We start from the raw sequence: 19,622 nt of genomic DNA, 5'->3' as shown, positions 1-19,622 counted from the left end.
AGACTTATTGATAGTCAAAACTGCTCTTACAGACTTCAGTTCAAGACACTTTTATATTATTACAGATAATGAAACCATCTTCGGAATAAGTTCAGTAAATCAATCACTTTTAAGATTGTTTGTGTTTAAATTTAATAATAGCACAAGTTTGAGTAATACTTAAGAGAGGTTATTGCTGGCATTGTCATCTTTCGCCCGTTTAGCTGGCTACAAATGTGGTACTTCTCAGAGGATGGTACTCCACACTGACAGTCTGTCTCTATGGTGAATTCACAGAAGTCGTCATTGACAACAAGCAAGTGCCGCCACCACCTCCTCCACAGCATTCAATGTTTGGGTTAACCCAGAGGGATCCAATGTCAGCAATACCATCGCAGATTGCTGCTGTATCAAGAGAAGTTGAACTTAGTCGTGAAAGAAGAGAGCTTGCTGCCATTGGAATTAGTGCTGGAAAGTCAGATTACAGTGTACCAAGAGACACAAGAGGCTATTACGATCAGAAACATGGTGACCAGAAAGATAAGAGCGAGCCAAATCGTAGAGGCGATGAGCAGAAGGACAAAGATAAGCGCGATGGCCAGCTTGATGGTAGGGATAGAGACAAAGATATGGGTGCAGAGAGAAAGGACAAGAGAGATGGAGGGGAAAGAGGACGTGGTAAGGGTTATGATAAGCGTAAGCAAGGCAGCGGATCTGCAGTCAAGTCAATAGGCGAAACATCTGAATCCAAAGGGTTTACTAAAGATGGAGGCGAGCGAGCCCAGGTAAGTACACCAAATTGGTTCAAGTTTATAGATTTTATTGAATGCACTAATGCACCAGTACAGATTTTCATTGGAAGGTCATCGGACCAGAAAACCTGGAAAATCAGGGTCAAAACAGTGACTAAAAGGATTTTAGCTTCTGTCTCGTGAGCACAGTTGGTCCTTTTTCCAATACTGTTAGAATAAAAAAATCTTTATTTGTCTGCTTATAATGAATACACCTATATAATTCAGATGTATGTCTCTTGGTATTCTTCAGTCTAAAATATGATCTACTACTAAACTTTTGAAAAAACGTTTATTGTCTCAAATATTCATGCTGTTTGGAAACTTCCTTTGATTCATTTTGTAGCTCGATTTATCATATTGTAGCTGTTACAGTTAAAATTAGACATGAATTTGTATCCCGCTTAATTATATGCGCTATAAATTTTTAGAAATCCACCACGTCTTGTATAATACGGTTAGTCGATAAAGAGCTATTCAGTGATTCCTTTGAAATCAACAACACGGGTTCCATTAAGGTGTGCGTAGTTTATGAAGAGGGTTAACAGTTAAGGTGATGTAGGCCAGGAAATATCTGTTGCTCTACTACCTTAACTCGTATTAGTCATATGTTTTACACCTGTGGAAGTCTGGTATCATATCCATTTCCTTAATAGTATTTCACGTACCCTAGATAACAAATACTAAATGTTGTTTGTCTGCGTTAACAATGCTTTTATATAAGGGATGATCTTTTTTACCAGGACTCACCTCAAGCTGGTTTGGACAGTTTATTTGAACCGCTAAGCCCTGAAGATTCAGATTTCATTGACATTGCAAACGACGGTGCTAATGACGAGGTAACGATTTTAAGGGAACCCATTCTTTGACAAACGATTTTGTTTTGACATATTTTTCAAAATTCCTTCGAAAAGGTTGGCAAACTCTTTTGAAGAGGCTGAGAAATGATAATCAAAACAGGGACGATGATGATTTTAGCTTCTGTTTTGAGGGGAGCGTTAGGATCCAAAAATCTTGTCCGCCTGGGTGAATAGACCTATATATTTTAGGTTCGTCTCTTAGATGCATTGCATAGAATATTGTTAAACCGTTAATATGGCGGCCATATGCTGAAGCACATATTGAGTTTCATGAACCTGACTTTAAGAGTCTACTCTTGCTAAGATCAATTCAGTGCTTTTTGTAACATGAAAGCTTTTGTAGGATATCTAAAGAAGAAATATATCGACACACATTATTGATTTGTATTATGTCAAAATATTAGGAAAATCGACTTCAGATGTGGTTTCTTCAACCGTTTCTTCAAAGTATGGAGCAGTTGAGGTTAATATTCCCCTGCTCTGAATGGCACAGTATGATGAAATTTCTTGTGTTTTCGATTGTTTTAATGATAAAGAATATATATGAATGCATGCTTAGTAAGATGCTTCCCTTGCCTAAAAGACTAGAATACCTCTAGAATGCCTAAATTTCTAGATCTACATCAAGAATACTTCTGATGTGAAGGTTCCCTTTCGAAAGCTTTTTTGAAGATATTTTACCAGAAATTGATTTGTTTTGGTTACAATCAATATTTAGAAATGCATGCCATGTACTCGAATTTTTTATTTATTTTTTTTAGATTGGATACGAAGACATTGAAAGTGATGAGGTGAGACATGGATACGTTTTTCATCGCATCTGTGCTCCTTTTTCGCAACTCTGCACGACTCTAAAATGCTCGATGCGTTTTTCGCTTTTTAATGATGGCTTTAATCTACTAATTTTTAGTTTGCTTGCTTTTGCTAATTTTGGGTGTTTTTAACGGAAAGTAGATTTAATTTACTTTGTTGACTATAAGCGATGCCTCGAATTGTCTATTGTTACTAAATTCATGTTTTATTTTCATAAATAAGTGAAATATTGCAGGTGTTTAAAAAAGACTTCCAGTATCTGCAAATGAAATTTTTGCCACCACGTTCTCTTGCTGATATGCTTTTTAAGTCTTTTATTTTTGTCTTAAGTAAATTTTCTCTCTCGTTTTGATGTAGGACAATTTTGATGACTTTGACTTTGAAGACCCAACTGACCTGTCCAGTTTTCAAGAGCTTGAATTTTACGGAACTGAAGACACGTGGATGTCGGTCTCTGTTAGTTTCAACCCGTATCAATGTGATCTGTCAACTCTTGAGGTAAATACTCGAAATATACTCTCGAGTCCGAAATAAAAGTCTCTCTGTTTATTATTATTTGGGAAATTTTCCACCCACCCCGTTTGTTCATGATCATCCAACCTTTGTTTTCCGGACTCGAGAGAACTTAGGTGGAAATTTAGATCTATTCAAACTAAACAAATTTCTTTCTCACTATTGTTTGAGTCCGTTCCGAAACTTCACATATTTTGATTTAGAAGATTAAAACCTATCTGGAAGTTGCCTTCGTATTTTTCATTTCGTCCCAGAAAATAATTTACTGTGAAGTCATTCGAACTCTCCATTTTAATTTAGATATTGCCTTATAAAAAATCATGGAAATTTAAGTTAACATCCTGGAGTTATAGAACATTTTTCACCTCAGAATTTGAAGATGGCAAACAACTCGAATATCCATTTATTTATAAACTTAGATATTTCTTAATTCACTGTACATAGTTCTAATAATTTTTATTTAATTTCTTTTTGTATTGTTCTATGTTTTTCAATTTTTAGTCGTTTGAAGTTCCTGGCCTCTCAGAGTTTGACACTGCACATAAAACTGTTGAAAAAGAACTTGAAGGTATGGATTAGAATCCTTTTTCTGTTTTGTGCATGAGCAAAACCTGGTGTTCAGTCGGCTGAAGCAAAGTTTTCGTTGAATTTATTGCTCTATTTTCCTAAATGTTTTTCTTTATTTTAAGAATGAACGTTATACCATACTTAGTTTAACATTTAGGATACATTAAATTTGGTATTATTAAGGCTTTTCTTCTTACTGTTTCAGGAGCAACTGGGAAGGAGGAAGTCACAGGGGCCTCTGAGGTGAATTTATACCATATAATGAATTTTTTGTTTGTTAATTTACAGCGTTTTTAATTTCATTATACAAGGTTACATATAATACAATTTAGATAGTATTTTAGATTACGTTACATGAAGAAGGTTTAATTGAGTTATATCGAATTTCAGTTCAAAAAGGCCTATCATGCAGTTCTCAGTATGTTGCTTTAGGTGTATCAGTGTTTCATTCAATTTTGACATTTGCATTTACGAAGACATTTCATGTTGCTGCTTCGTTTTCACAGTTTGTTTGTTTTTTTTTCAGGCAAAGCAGCTACTTGCCATGGTTAATGACTTGAAAGGGTCTCCAGTCAACGCCAAGTGAGTACCGTCTTACGTTTTGACACTTAATTATAACCATATTTAGTAATCCAAGCTAGTTTCTTGGGATATCCGAATATTCTACGATCGCTGCTAAATGTCTTGGAACGCTATCATCAGTTTTAAGAGGGAATTCAGCCCCCGCCTCACCCCATCCTCCCCTGGGAACATTGGTTTTTTGTTATTAGAGAGATAAGAGAGCACATCTTTCGTGTGAATTGTGTGATATTTGACCGAACTATCAACATTAATCTGGGTTGGGGGGGGGGGGGTGGCTGGAAGCAGTAATATTTTTGAAACGAAACATATAACATAGAAAAACAACGCTCTGTTCTAAGTGCAGTTTACAAATATACAATGTTGTTCATATTATCCCCTCCACACAATGCTACTCATTCAGTAAGATGTTCACGAAACGTATACTCGGATTTTCGACATATTTCATTACATACAAGATAGAAATTTTTATAGTCCGGCCAGCTAGTGAAGAAATTGTCATCTTTGTTGTCATTGTTAGTAAAACTTAATGTCCACAATATATTGATCATTTTATTTCCTAAATAACTCTTGCAATACAGAATATATCCTAATCAGTATACCATGGCTCATCATTAATTCATCATTAATAGTAAATTATTTGTCAAATAATTATGGTGATATTTTTAATGATTTTGATCAACTCCATTTTTAGACTGGTTTCTGCAATAGAGGATATACCCCCTCTCTTACCCCAAGGATTGGTAAGTGCATCAGACGCTTTGAAAACTCTTTTGATTTGGTGCTGACGTAAAACCAGATGTGAATTCATACGACCTCTGTATCTAAATTACGTTTCTTTGTATTCATGTTATTGTTATGAATGACATATATCTTGCTGAGCTACTGTATATTGTTCGTGCCTCTAGCGCTTTCTCTCAGAATTGAATTAATATCATAGATTATCGAAGCCTAGATACTGGAAAGACCCTTTAACGAGATTCAATCAATAAAATGTTTGTTTATCAAGTTTAAGGACGAAAGAAAATGTAAAATGTGTAGATAAATTGACTGCATAGAGCAGATTTACACAGAGGATGACCATTCTTCGTAGTATCTAGATTGTAATATTATCAATTCCAGAACTACTCTTTCCAATTTAATTCATAAAAGTTTATCGCATATAGCTACGCTATGACATAATATATTGAATCTAAGAAAAAATCGGTTGCCCGTTTTTATCTGTTTGTGATTTTTCAAGCTTTTCAACAAAGTGTCAACTATATAGCATCTGTAGTAGCCATTTTTGCTACGCAGAAAAAATATTTCCATAAATATTAATCTTCTTTTATCTTAGGCATACTTGACATGCAAAGGAACCCATAAAGGTGAGTCTAAATTTTTGCTGAAACTTATACAGCATTATAATATTATGTATATAAAACCATATGCCAAGTCGGGCCTTTGACATGGAGATTTGGAGATGCAAACTGACCTTCAAACGGTGAAGTATACAGCGACAAAACTTTCTGTCTTGGCTCGGAATCTTGCTTTTTTGCAAATTTTTTTCGTTAGTTAAAGTAGTAATGCATATGATATTTATATATCTTGTTTTTTGTTGTAAATTACAGGCTTTTTAGGCATAAGTTGCTGCTTCTCAATCTGATAATCTAGGCCACACAACAATAACAATAATTCTAACTGTTTAAGTTTTTATCCTGTAAAAATATTTGTTTCTATTTGTTTGTTCTTTGTTTGTTTGTGTGTATTTGTGTTTTCTATTTGTTTGTGTGTATTTATTCTTTGTTCAACGATTTTTTCCAAATCCGATTATCATTTACAAGCTTGCATGTTTGAAAAGGTGGTTTGCTAATGATTTTAAAATTATTTGATTATCCTCTCTTGGTTTGCCCTCAGATGCCCTTGACGTCCTCGTCAGATGGTCAAGCCTCTTTTTGGATGTCAATGAAGCAATGAAGTTGCCTGTCGGGGTGAACATCAGACAATTAAAAGCGGGAGTCAAGCTAGCCAGCCATCTTTGCAGATGCAATGAAGACATTTCAACAAAGATGATGGTAAACAACAAAGATATTTAATTGTTTTTTGTGTTTCTTCTATCAAAATGTAATCATAACGAGCAAGGAAGATTTTTTTGCATACCAGAGCAGAACTTGTCTTTTTCTTTTCTAATAAATGCCAATTCACTCTAAAGTTCAGGTGAATAGCACCTAAAAGTCAAAGGATAAGGAAAAACATAGAAAGCAAGTTACTGCTCCTGAAACTTTTAATGGATTAAAAGATCGCTCGATGAGTATAAGACATAAACTGTATATGATATTTTAAGTGTACAACAAATTAGCTAGCATTTCTCCAACGTTTATTTTGCGCTTGGAAAGTAAATTGCCCTTCAATAAATTTTTTGCATAAATGACCTCTCCTTGAATAATCTTGAAATGAGACCTCATCAATGTCTTACATGTCTGGCCTAATGAAGTTACGTAATGACTGTTATTGTTTTATAAAGGAGGCTGGAATTCAACGGCAACTGGTAGCCTTGCTGAAAACCGAGAACATGGCTTCTTCTATCAGGCTGCTTGTTGTCCAAGGTAACTTCAGTTTCATGCTTCATTTGAATTAGCAAGTATAATACAGAAATACTGCCAATGTTTAATGGTAATGAGTTTGTATTGTGCGCCAGCTAGTGGAGTTTTTTTCATTCGAAACCCATTTACACTTTAATATGCGATTAAAGAGAGTAACAATTTGTTTTAGTACTTTGTTTGTTTTTTGTTTATTGATCCATTTGGTTCGTCAAAAATGTACCTGTGAAGTTTCAGAGCCTAAACCTCCAATTTGTATTCACTTATATTACCATATTTACCACCATCGAAAAGAACAGAGCGTTTATGTTATGAAAGAATTTATATAAATTTTGATGATCAATAGATGAAACCACATTTGTTTTCTAGCTTTGGACAGCACCACTGACATGACGGCAGGAATCGAACACTTCCTTGGCTGGAATATCAAGAAAGAGGTAGATTGATCTTGTTGCCTGATTCTACTGATTTTCTTTCACTTTATTTTCAGATGCTGGGTTTCGTCAGGGGGGACTCAAGAAATCAAGCCCTTGCCGCTTTAATCGAAATCAGACGACTTTAAATGACTATAAATTTTTCATTCAAATAGTTGAAGATGACTTTAAATAGACTGTATAGCAAGAGCTGTATTCAGAAAAGAGCAGTTCAATATACTTGTTCTGTAATTTGGCTTTCAATCCCTGGCACACTATCATTTTACGCCTTTGCTGTAAATGCAACATTGCACGGAAAGACCTGGAAAAATTACCGAAAATATCCGTAACACAACAATATTTACGTTTAAACGGTGACAACCCCTAGATTTAAGTACGTCCCCAAGATATCAACGCTGCCACCAATTCTCTCCCCTTCCCCCATAAAATGTTGATTCCTCCATTAAAAGTTTTTATACAACAAGTTCTGAGTAGATTGTCACTAATATCGATAATATCAACCTGTTCTATACACTAATATCGATAATAACTTTTTAAAAAATTGTGAAGATTTTGTGTTGATGCTCCTACAATTTTGGCAAGGATTGTCGACTCTTTGAGAAAAATTTAGAATATCGAATACTTTCTGTTCAAAGTTAACGACGTCAGATCATTACTACCTGCTTCAGTAATCTGCTTTACTGCTTCTTTATTTATGAATAATTTTCAGCTGAAAATTTTAAAATGTAACAAGAACATCATAAAATATTTGTTTGTTTTCGCCAATTTAATATTTGTTTTTAATTTGGTCTTTTTAGGAAGCAAAAGGTGATAGAAAAGGAAGTCCGTACGAAGAGATTGTCCAGTACCTCTTGACTGAACCAGTAAGTTTGATTGTTTTCAAAAGAGTTTGCAATCGAATTTATCCTGTTTTCTCGCAAGATTGTTACTTCTTTTATGCAATCCTTCCTGTACGTTTTGCAGTGTTACCGGCTTTTTAACGTGAGTTGAAAGGGTGTTACCTTAATGACAAGTAATGCTCAGGTCCTGGAAGCGTAATATCTCTTTAAAAAACATTGTAAGTTGTTGTATTGTAAGGGGAAATCTTCCAGAGAACGATTCCTGAAAATATAGAGTATTGCAAGTAGGTTGTACCTGGAAATTTTTCTATTTTGACAGGCTGTTCGAGTTATCACTGCAATCAAGCGGCTGCTTCGAAAGGCCCACTTCTACGAGTCACTTGCCAGTCTTCAAAGCCTTGCAGATCGGTATGATTTCAATTCTTTGTATCATTTTGTAATAAATTGGTTCTTTTGCGCCTTCTATGATAAACTTATGTTCATTTGCCGACGGTGACGCCGACTGTCGCCAAGTAAGACCCTCGCAAAGTCAGCCCCTCGCAAATAAGGATGCCAAGCAAAGGCCGAATCCTCAAATACCCCTAGTTCAAACAAGGGAATAGAAATTCTATAAAACCCCACGCCTTATCTTAGTAATTATGAGAAAAACACGAGGAAGAAAATCAAAAGAAACCAGCACAAATATTAAAGTATAACGACTCTAAGAGAATTAATTGAAGGAGAAACGCCCCTCATGTAGTTAACTCTACTGAAATTTCATTTAGTCGTCATTATTTGTATTGTAGGGATTAAAGTCTGCAGCCTTTTTACTATAACCTCTTACTGAATAACTTGTCACTGTTCACGCTCTTATATAGCTGGCCATTTGTCTTTTGAAGCTTGTGCAATAGCATGAAGTCAGAAGCAGCGGAGGAGCAGAAAAAAGTAGATTTGAAGAAGGAAGAAGATGATGCTGAAATAAAGAAAGAGAATGGGGACGAGAAGGAGAAGAACATGGCGTCAGATAACAACGATTTTCTCATCCCTGAATTATTTTTTTCAAATGACGACTTGGAGATAGTGATGTCAGCTTTGGACGATATTCAAAGTGTGCTGAGCAATGCCCAAGAACTTATTGTGAGTGTGTAGATTTCAAAATGCAGATTTCTTATTTAACATGACCCCCGTCCCCCTTTATCAATATCGAGGTGAGCTGTCATACGGTACCAACACTTGAATAGGGAGAGGGAAGAGTTCGATATGTCCCCATTTTTTGTGGCAACTTAAAGCACACAGAATTGTCATTAGGCGTCAAGAGTTTTGGCCACATTTGACGTTTGAGTAGTTTGAGTATTTTGTAGCACGATAAAGAACGCATCAATTTGCAACTTATCACTGATCGACTAATCACTGATTAATCGCATGAATCTAAGCCCTAAATTTAAACCAAAGTGTCCTGTAATGCGGGCATCTAGAAACGGTAGGATACGCAACAGCAAATTTGGCAACAAAATGGCAACAAAAACAAACAAAAACAACAAAAACACAGAACCACATCAAACGAATCATTTACAGCAAGTGAATTGAGCGTCATAATTTCAAGCTTGTTCATTGGTTGATTTTGATTGACAGGTGGCTTAACCCACTTTAGTATCTGTCGATTGCCTTAATTCATGTTAGTTCATTTTATTCAAAATATCAATCAGCCAGCAATTATCTAGTTTCGGCAAATAAGCGTAGTTTTATTTTCTTACGTTTCATTTTTATCATTTCCTTTCTTAATAAGAATAGCTGAATCGATGTTTAGTGACACACAAGAACTTAACTATGCAGTCTTATTCTCGAAACGAGACCTACTTCTTTGAGAGCTGTTAAAGCACTGCTTTTTGCTATATAATTAATAATGATCGCTATTATTATTTGATGTCTTAGTCCAGTTGATTTTTTTTTCTCGATTCAGTCTCAGCCTGCGCTGAAGAATTTTCCAACGTCTGCAAAAGTTGTTGACATTCCTCAAAACGACTGCCGTCCGACCGTTTTCTCACTTTTGCGCAAGAGGTGAGTTTTCTCCTCCTCAGTAACTGCATATGTCAACGATCTATATTTAACAAGTTCCTTCTATTTTTGTGACATAATTGTTTTTTGAGATAGCAGAAGTATTGTTAACTGAAGAGGGTAATTCACCAAGAATGATATTTTTAGTAATTATTGCTTCTCCTTTGTCAAGATATTTTCATTTTTGCAATCCTCTACCCTAATTACAAGGGTCAACAGTTTACAAAAGTATTTTTGTGACGTATTCTGGCATTTTTTGTTTATGTTTTTAACTTCAAATTGTCTTTTGATTGTTCTTGTAAGCAGCTTCTGCAAAGAATAATAATTGAGTAATTAGAGAATATACTTCTCTTTTAGGCGATTCCTGGAAGCTCTACTTATACTGATTTCTTCTCCTGTGTTTTGTGAACCAGCGATTTTCTCGAAAATCAGAGATCTCCTTTTCAGCTTGCTTGATGATGAAAAAGGTAATTTCACCTGCAGATGGCTGTAGTTTTTAGTCTTCCTTGATTAGCTGTAAATTTTTAAAATTGTTCATGAAAATTGCTTATTCGTTTCCGATGTGTTAAGTTATAATTTATTTCTTAATGCTAGTCAAAGCTTTATTTTGCACGATCTATCGCTAAACCACTCTATAGTTCCAGGCATCCTTAACTCATGCGTCCTTAACTTATGTAGTTGACTTCCGGCAACAAGCACCTCTCGTTTATCGATTCGAATATAAGCATGTGCAAATAATTCCCAACAGATATTTTCTTATTATTTATTGTATATCTGAGAGACAGAATACCTTCTTTTATTCGAATGGCCCTTTCCAAAGGCCCCTTTTCTTATCATTACCGACATCGAATTTTTGTACTGTCTTTATAGAAGTCTCCCGATCATTGTCCTACTTTAAGCATCTGTTCCCTGTGTTTTCGCTTTTCCCAATGTTCTGGCTTTTTAAAAGCACCCTATGGTTTCTAATAATTTAGAAAAACTCTAAGTCATATAGTTTAGATAGAAATTTACCCCCCCCCCCTCCCGAGGTTTTTATAAAACGGACAGTCGTAGTTTGTGCTGTTCAAATTTCGTTTTTCTAATTTCGTTTCCTTCTCAAAGGCTTGGTTTTCCTGGCCTCGGAGCCAAACACCATGAATGGCATGATCAGAATCCTTACTCAGTCTTCAGTATGTATCAACTTATTCCACATATTTCAATATTTCTGTTTATTTATCTTCTGCATACAGTTCTCGATAGCACAAAGGCTGAGATAGTTTGAATTTTTTGGAAAATTTTTCTTTCTTGTTATTTCACAAAGATCCACCTCTCTTGATGCTGTGATTGCCTAGTGCAGTTATCAAAACACACGGGCCATGTTTCTTTGGAAGATTTTGTATACCTAGGGTAGATAGATAGGTTGAAATTTTACATATGGTTTCACCTAATGCTATCTACTTTCATCCTAAATTTCTTAATTTAAATTGCCTTTTTTAGAGACGAACAACTTTCCAGACCCATTTCTATTTTTCATACCCAAAGACTCTTTCAGTTCTTAGGGTGGCACCTTCGATGACTACCAAAGACCTGTCCCTGGTGTTTGGTTTCAGTTTCATCATAAACGCCCTGTTTATTAAGTAAAGTGAAAAAGTGGGATTTAGTTGTCTGACTGGCGGACCAAATCCTGTCCTTCGAATTTTAATATATAGATTAAATTTTTTCGTCCGTTTCCTTCAATTTTTGATTTTCTCGTTTATCAGGAAGCCGAAAGCCATTATAGTGAAGCTCCATCTTTGAAGGTTTGTATCCGATTTTTGGTTTATTGAAATATACATTGTCTTTTTCATTTTGAATATATTTTCAGTCTTATCTCTGTATTGCCTTTATTCCTAATTCTACAAGGAAAATATTTGCAAGAAATGCACATACTAGCTAACTTGTCTTTCTTCGTCGCTGAAAAATCTCCGCAGAAATGTGTTTCTTGCGATAAGCAACTTGAAACCCAGATTTTTCCGTCATTTTGCTTTATTAAACGTACACCTTATTAAACCTTAGAAACAGATTTCAATGTCTGGAGATAAAAGCTCAACAGATTGGAGAAAAGAGTTTGTATGAAAAAAGATATGACTTTGAAAAAGCCTACTATAATACCAACATTTCACAACATAATACCTACCAAAAAATTTTCGTCTGATACTCCTCAGTGTATAAAACGTCAGAAAAAGGGCCTGAAAGAACAGGATGGAATATAGTATACCCAGTTGTGGATCGAAATCTATATAGTTGTATATAGTATACCCAGCTGTGGATCGAAATAGAAAAAGATTTAGCTGTTGTGAATTTGTTTGAGGCAAGTCAAGAGATTTGAATTTCATCATGAATGTTGTTTTTGTAGGAACTGAAAAACGATTCAAGTGCAGCTGAGAACTGCGTTGCCCATCACCTTGGGTTGCTTCTAATTTACCACTTGCAGGTGTGCCTCCTTTTAAGATTGTATGAATTTCATGAAACACGATTATTACGTCTACTATTTTTAGAAATTTCAGAATAGCTAAAAAAGCTAGAGAATTTCTAAGTTCATACAAAAAGGTAAAGGTGTTTTTAATCTAAAAGGTTACAAAGGTAAAGGTTGCAAAAGGTAGGGATTTTAATAGAAGACGGTGATAAAACAATCTCTTTCTGTCCTTACAAGTTTGTTTTTTAGAGATTTAATTTTTAAACAACTGCATACTGTTACAAAATATAATTTTCAAAGAATCAAGAAAATCAAATAGGTGTTTCTAGAATATTGGTTGATTTGAAGTCTATTTTTTCTAGGTTTCTGTTCTTCTCGTATTCATCTACTTCTTGCCAGTATATTTCCAGCACCATTTGTAATGGAATTGTCATTTAGGCAAAACGTTTTCTGAAAATCGTTATTATCGAGAAAAAGTCTTAAAATTGCATTTTTGTTCTAGAGTCTGCAAGGCATTGACCAACTGATCAGTGCTGAAAAAACAGGTTTGTATCCGGAAAAAATACGCTTCTTTTTCTGTTAGGGTTAGGGTTAGGGTCCAAAATTATTAAAAAATTTGCCAGTATATTTACTTTCACTCTGAGTAACTCCCTCGTACAAACATGAGGAAATGTGCATTTTTCACTTTAAAGTCATTCAAGCAAGTTTGTGGTATACACTTTTAAAAATTAAAAATTTTATAGCGATTCGCCCTCATTTGACAATTTTGCTCACTTAGGCATGGTCTACATTTCTACAAACAAAAATGTTTTTGCGTAATTCATACACTTCTAACTAAGTTTTCTATGGCGTCAGCATAATTTTGCAAACTTTTCCCGCCGAAATTTGCTATAAAATATGCTAATTTCACCCAATTCATGCATTCAAATGTTTTGTATTGGCAAAAAGTTGACAAAAAGGTCGCCATTTTGAACAAGGTGTGTAATACTTTTGATAAGGGAGTGTATATTTTTAGGCCTGTAAGTTAGCAAGCTATAAATTTCAAATATTGCTACACACATTAGCCTTTAACTGTCATTTTTTATTATCCATTTTATCGCGATTTGGTTGTCTCCAGCAGTGGCAAAACAAGGCATTTTGTTTCAGCAAATTCTAGTTAAATTCTCCTAATTTATTTTTATTCACGTTCAGGTATATCTCCCAATGAAATGGATGATGCCGACAATTTGTCAACTCTTCACACATTGTATTCAATGACATTCACTCCCATAGGTATGATAGCGGTATTTTTCCTTTAAGGTTTGCTCTGGTATTGACTGCTAGGTAGGTCCCTGTGGGATACTATATTGCATTCATTCTCTCGTGGGATCTTCGAACTAAACATTTCTATCTTTTTGGAAACCGGGTATAAATCAGTTTGTATATTCTTAATTGAGCTTTCACAAAGACTTAATTTTATCAAAATAATTTAGACTAGGACAGGACGGGAAATGTTTAAGCTAGACTGTCTTTGAGAAATACATGTTCTCAATTTTATGTTTTTCAATGTTGTAAAAAGCATCGAGATTCTTAGTATAAAGCCACCCCGTACTTTTGAAAATTGCTTAACATAATTGCTTAGCAACAGATAAGAATTCACAGGTTATTGTTTTGCATTTATAGTGCCATTATAAGCATGCTTTGTTACCTCCTCAGGTAAAGTTGCTGTGACGTCAGTTTTGTCCCAGCGAGACAATCTGCGCTGTTTGATGCCATTTGTAGAACATACAGGTAAAGTTTTATATTTGGTCCTAAATTCTTCCCTTTTCTCCTGTTCTTTGTAAAATAGTTCACCTTATGTATCATTTTGCAGTTGACCAACATTGTTAATTGGGAGGGAAGTTATGGATTGAATACCGCTTTGTAAATTGACGGTTATTTAGAATACTTCACCATAAAGGCATTTTTGAAAACCCTAGGCCGTTGAAATTGATTTGGACGAAAAAGCAAAACTTAGATGAATTTTTTACCTAAATTGAATTTAACTCCTATTTTTGCTAAAAGAATGCCCTAAGTGATTCTAAAAATTTCAGTTTCCCTCGACAAAGTAACGAACCAATTCATAGATGACAGGTACATTAAAAAAGCAAGTGAAAGTTGTTTACAAAATAGCTATGTTAGATTACACTTTTGAACCACACAGTTTAACCAAATTTATCTTTTTTCTCAATATTTTGTTTGTCTTTCCGAATTTGGCCGTGAGCCGTTCATGTTTGGCTGTCAATCATTTCAGACATCTGAAAACTGGTAAACATATCACGTTCATCCTTTCTTTTGTTCATCTTCCCGCTATTGTTTATCAGAACATAGTTGAGACAAGATAAATCTAAAAGGGGGACAGTTTTGGTCATTTTTTAAGTTGTAAATGTTTCAGAACTTTCCAGTTCGGTTGCAGCAGAAATCCTAAAACATTGGCGCATTTTTACACAAATTTCATTCTCTTGTCAGAAGGCAAGACGAATTTTCATTCAAAGATAAGTTCTTTCTTTTATTTCAGAAGGCGAAAATGAAGGGAAGACCCGGCGCTCGGTTTCCAGTAAATACGCGTCCGTTTTGCTGCTTTCTACAATTCAAAGTAAGTCAGCTATTTGGTAAATATTCGCCATTCAGTTAGCATCTCCAGATCGATATTTCGAGAATTATCGATATGCAGAAGTCTGGCCTACTTTTTAAGCTAAGGTCAACACTTTGTATTCTGTCTCTAATGTAAACAAGTTTATAAAAACACTTTATTTTGAGAACCTAGTGCAATAATTCAGAAATTGTTTGCACAAGTTGAGGAAAATCTTGAAGGCTTTCTGTACTGAAACCTGTGTATAATGTAATTTTTCTCTGTAATTTTTTTTTTGCTATTTAATATAACTGAATGCTTAATTTTTTAGTCTCTGAGAACATCAAATCGCTAGAAAAGTTTGGAAGTAAGTTGCTTGCTGTGCCTAAAAAGGGTAAGTTCACTGATTTTTCATCATTGACTATCATTTAATGATATTAGAAGATGTTTAGACCGATTACTTTCGAGATTTTCTTGCTCTAGCTAATCGACTTAGAGTTAGCCATTGTAATTATTTTCTAACTACCTTGTTACAAGATGGTAAAAGATCTCTCCTTTTACTTCCTACTTTTCATTTTATTTCATTTGATAACGAGGTAGGTAGCCTCTATTCGATGTGAAAAACTGAATCTTGCCTTTACAAAATACATGAAAATATCTGTTTACCGGTCTGTTATTAAGTTCTTGGTGCCCTATAGGCAGAACTGTACACGCTTGCCCTATAGGCGGTTGTCTGGTGATCACATTTAGCGTGAAAATCGGAGAAGCAACTTAGTGCTGTCCTGTTCTATACACCAAAAGCGTAATACAAAATGCATTTAGGATAGTTATGTTCAAGATGCTTGATATTTGATAGTTTTTTTATGATTTACACTAACTACAAGCTCTGCATAAAATATGCAATCAGCAATGATGCGAGCGAAGAAGCATTTGCCATTACATCACATGTCTTTCTTCAATAACAGAGGCTGACACAATCTTAACTGAACTTGGCCACTACCTCACTCCATTTGATCGGATAATCAAAGTCGATTTGAATGCAATTGCAAACTTAGTGGAATACATCAAAGGGTAAGCCTTTTTTTCCTCTCCATTTTAGATTGATCCCTGTAACTGTATTTATACTAGTGGTTTCTTTGTTTCAGTCTTTTTTTCTTCTGTGCGTGATCTCCCACAAATAATTATTTTCTTCTTAACGTGATTACGTAAATTTTCAGTGCACAAAAATTTTTCATTCGCACATTTAGGGCCTTTGTATACACTGAAAACAGGACATAGACAAATGAGCGAAAAATGTAGAGGCTGTTGCAGATTTTATTTCATATTGCAGCACCATTTATTCGCGAAAATAAGTCATTCTCAAATGAAGCTTTTTGCGCCCATTGCTTTGGGACTGACAGTTTTCCCTCAGTTTACATGGACCTCCTTTTTGGTTTTTCTTATTATTGATTTAACTAAATTGAACTTTGGTAGAGCGAGTGAAAAGCGGCGTGAGATTTTTAGGAAGAAACAGGAAATTCTCCCTTTTGATTTCACCTTTACTATGAAAAGAAAAAGGTTTTTATTCCTTTGTGAATGTCAAAGGGACAGAATTTGGTATAAATTCTTCTATTTGGCGTAGCCATAACGTGAGTTTACTGTAAAGAGATGTTAACTGACCATTTCTACTTAATTTTCAGGGAGCTGGATTCATTTAAAACAAACGCGAACAGTCCTAGAGGAATTCACACCGCATTGAGGCTTTTGAAGTATATTTGCATCGCCCCAAGCCATGAGCAGGGAGGTAAGAAACGTTTTTTCTAGGTGTTTCCTGTCTCCTCGTTTTCCTGCTGTTTTGCATTAATTTAAATCGTTTTATAGAAAGCAGCTTATTTACCGCCTAAAGGAAGTTTGTTTTTTGTTTCCTTTAAGTAAAGGAATTTTCTCAGACTCCCCTATTTAGGATCATGTGATTAACGGTTCTTTTGGGAATTACGATCACAACATACCCACCATTAAACAAACCAAGGCCCAATTTCTTGTAGTATGTCTTATTGAAGACAAAATACCCTTACATATACTTCCCGTTATTCGAACTTTGGTTTTATTCCAAAGGCATATTTTTCCCCTTTGGATTCCACTGGAAGGCTTATTAAGCTAGTTGTGTTTTCCTCATTTTCCAGCTGAGCAAAAGGAGCTAAAATGGAGCCTTGCAATCATCCAGTTATTCTCTGCCAATGCCATCGATACATTCTTGCAGCTGCTAAACAAACTCGGCGAGCGCCTTGTCACACCCTGGAGACAGAACCAGGCGTTTTCCAGTCACCACTGCTTTGTTCTTGTCAGCCTAGCTGTGCCATTGCTCCAACTTATCCATGCAATGCTTCGTGAGCTTATCGATAGTGGAAAAGTCCCTTTCAAAGATGCAAGGCTTTTGCATGGTGTGTTTGTCCTGCACACGATTTTGTGCTCAAGACCAGTTACTGGGCAGCTCGTCAGTACCATCTCACAAGTACGTTTATGGTTTTATTTTATGTACAAGAACGCCCTCAATTTATACTCATAAAAGTATTCTCCTTGATTTTTCGTTGTAACCAATAATTCACCCATAAACGTTTTTGTCCATAATTTGCCCTAAATTTTCCACATATTGCCCCTAGATATTTTGATCGCTTCAGAAATTACATTTCTATTGTGATATAAACAGGTTTTTCATATTTTGACCTTAAATTTGTCCCGTAAAATTTAGCCCTAAATTTGAAGTCTTAAATTTTAGCCCTAAATTTGAAGTCTTAAATTTTGATCAAACAATGTTAGTGTAAGAGTTGTGCCATCACGGTAAAGACATTTTTCATTTACGAACTTCGTTTTATATTTGCAATCATACCTGAGTTTGAATTTTTAATCTTTTGGCTATTTGCCTTTGAAATTCATCACTTGAGTGAAAATCTGCAAATTTCTGCATTACGTTTCATTTGCGATTTCCATACGGGTTTAGTGCTAAGAAATTATGACATTGTTCAAGCCCATATTATGTTTTCTGCCCTTGATCAATATTACCTTCGTATTTAATAATTCTACAAGATTTTTATATCTTGGCTTCTGATACAATTAAAATTATTTTAGATTTCTATCAGTTTTCATTATATTTTTCATGTATACTTTTATATTTTTTCCCCCTGCTTTTCTTCTTGACGATCTCCAGAAGCATTTTCATATATTGCACCTCTTCGAGTTCCATGTATAACGCACCTTCCATCCTCCATCTTTTTAGGTTCAGTCAGAAATCGTATCAATACTGCTCAAATTTACCTCCACAACTGCTCCTGAATCTCAAGATGGTACGTTTCGCTTTTCCAAGGCACCGTTGCATGTTTTCAATAGAGCATTCGTTTGTTGAATGCTAGACTTGCAAATCCAATGTTTCAACCTTAAGCTTCATGTAGCCTGATGTTTGTGCCATGTTTGTTCTGGAACATTGTTTACTTTTGCAAATAGCCACACGAGAGACGAAACTACTTCAAATAGCCAGCTCTTTGAATTGAAACATCAAAATAAACAAAGATTAGTTTATATGTTTAAGATCGAATTTCTCGAATGATTTTCATTCATGAGGTTTTAGCTTTGCCCTTGATAACTCGTTTTTAAAAATGTCATTTGCTTAAAAGTCATTCGCAATTTTGTCGGGAAAGCGTCATGATTCATAATGAAGTTATAGAAATAAATAATTTTACCCATTTCTCATTTCGCTGCTTTTTATTCCCAGTTTTGAAGGCAAGTTCTTGGTACCTCATGTTAAAAGAACTTGTACAATACACGTGCTCAAAGCCTCAGGTAAAATCATTTTCTACAACATTTCCTTAATTTTGTATTGTTTTATTCGTGACAGTTGAGCATTACCTATAGCAGCTTGGTTTGTGCCAACTCTTTGCACGTATTAATTTTTTACTAAACCCCTAATCCTGACAAAAGCTTAATATGCATATTTCCATCCTTGATATAACCACAAAAATAATCTGATTACTATATAGTTGTAATCAAAGAAGATAGTTGTAATCTGAGTTTTCTCATATCCTTATGTCAGTTTTAATAGTTTGCGCTAAATGCTTCCCATCGAAAATTGAATAGCAAGATTTCCATGGACGGTCCATATCCTTTGCGTGTTGTTTTAGATTTTCGATCTGTGAAAAAAGGCTGAGGCCATTTATTAATAAGTTGTGGAAAGTCAGAATTAAATTCAATTCATTCACCAACAAGAAATCGCAAACATGTATTTATGAGAATAAAACGGGCATAGAACTTTTATCCTTATATACCTTATTGCCTCGAACAAGTGCCCCCTCAAAAAAGAGCCCCCTCGAATAAGCGCTCACCCTAAAGGTGATGCTATTGAATAAGCGCCCATCCCTCGAATAAGCGCCCATCCTTCGACATTCAGAAACGGGCGCTTATTCGAATTTCAACGAAAAAATAATTGGAGACATTTCAACAAGAAAGATTAATGAACAACACAAATATACTTTTTTAAATAAGCGCCCCCCCCTCGATTAAGCGCTTCCTTCAAATAAGCGCCCACCATGGAGCCTCAAAAATTAAATAAGCGCCCGGGCGCTTATTTGAAGCATTACGGT

The 19,622-nt window shown here is 35.1% G+C and overlaps 1 protein-coding gene across 1 annotated transcript in view; it reads left to right on the top strand.

Moving 5' to 3' along the window:
• The window catches only part of LOC135690603 (protein virilizer homolog), a 41,468-nt gene that overhangs the window by 4,055 nt on the left and 17,791 nt on the right, over positions 1-19,622 (top strand). The window contains exons 5-34 of the mRNA XM_065208201.2: positions 204-764; positions 1,514-1,609; positions 2,392-2,421; positions 2,801-2,941; positions 3,458-3,524; positions 3,729-3,766; positions 4,050-4,105; positions 4,797-4,845; positions 5,439-5,469; positions 5,999-6,156; positions 6,606-6,687; positions 7,051-7,118; positions 7,913-7,978; positions 8,274-8,362; positions 8,833-9,070; positions 9,894-9,991; positions 10,346-10,455; positions 11,090-11,157; positions 11,728-11,766; positions 12,363-12,440; positions 12,925-12,967; positions 13,614-13,694; positions 14,118-14,192; positions 14,959-15,036; positions 15,344-15,406; positions 15,978-16,083; positions 16,692-16,795; positions 17,175-17,503; positions 18,266-18,332; positions 18,758-18,825. Of these exons, the coding sequence (XP_065064273.2) occupies positions 204-764; positions 1,514-1,609; positions 2,392-2,421; positions 2,801-2,941; positions 3,458-3,524; positions 3,729-3,766; positions 4,050-4,105; positions 4,797-4,845; positions 5,439-5,469; positions 5,999-6,156; positions 6,606-6,687; positions 7,051-7,118; positions 7,913-7,978; positions 8,274-8,362; positions 8,833-9,070; positions 9,894-9,991; positions 10,346-10,455; positions 11,090-11,157; positions 11,728-11,766; positions 12,363-12,440; positions 12,925-12,967; positions 13,614-13,694; positions 14,118-14,192; positions 14,959-15,036; positions 15,344-15,406; positions 15,978-16,083; positions 16,692-16,795; positions 17,175-17,503; positions 18,266-18,332; positions 18,758-18,825 (3,177 nt within the window). The remainder of the gene's footprint in view (positions 1-203; positions 765-1,513; positions 1,610-2,391; positions 2,422-2,800; positions 2,942-3,457; positions 3,525-3,728; positions 3,767-4,049; positions 4,106-4,796; positions 4,846-5,438; positions 5,470-5,998; positions 6,157-6,605; positions 6,688-7,050; positions 7,119-7,912; positions 7,979-8,273; positions 8,363-8,832; positions 9,071-9,893; positions 9,992-10,345; positions 10,456-11,089; positions 11,158-11,727; positions 11,767-12,362; positions 12,441-12,924; positions 12,968-13,613; positions 13,695-14,117; positions 14,193-14,958; positions 15,037-15,343; positions 15,407-15,977; positions 16,084-16,691; positions 16,796-17,174; positions 17,504-18,265; positions 18,333-18,757; positions 18,826-19,622) is intronic.

The sequence above is a fragment of the Rhopilema esculentum genome, chromosome 4 (assembly GCF_057945365.1).
Source record: "Rhopilema esculentum isolate cy_ngs chromosome 4, ASM5794536v1, whole genome shotgun sequence".
Lineage (NCBI taxonomy): Eukaryota > Metazoa > Cnidaria > Scyphozoa > Rhizostomeae > Rhizostomatidae > Rhopilema > Rhopilema esculentum.
This window is presented reverse-complemented; position numbering and strand designations above follow the sequence as displayed.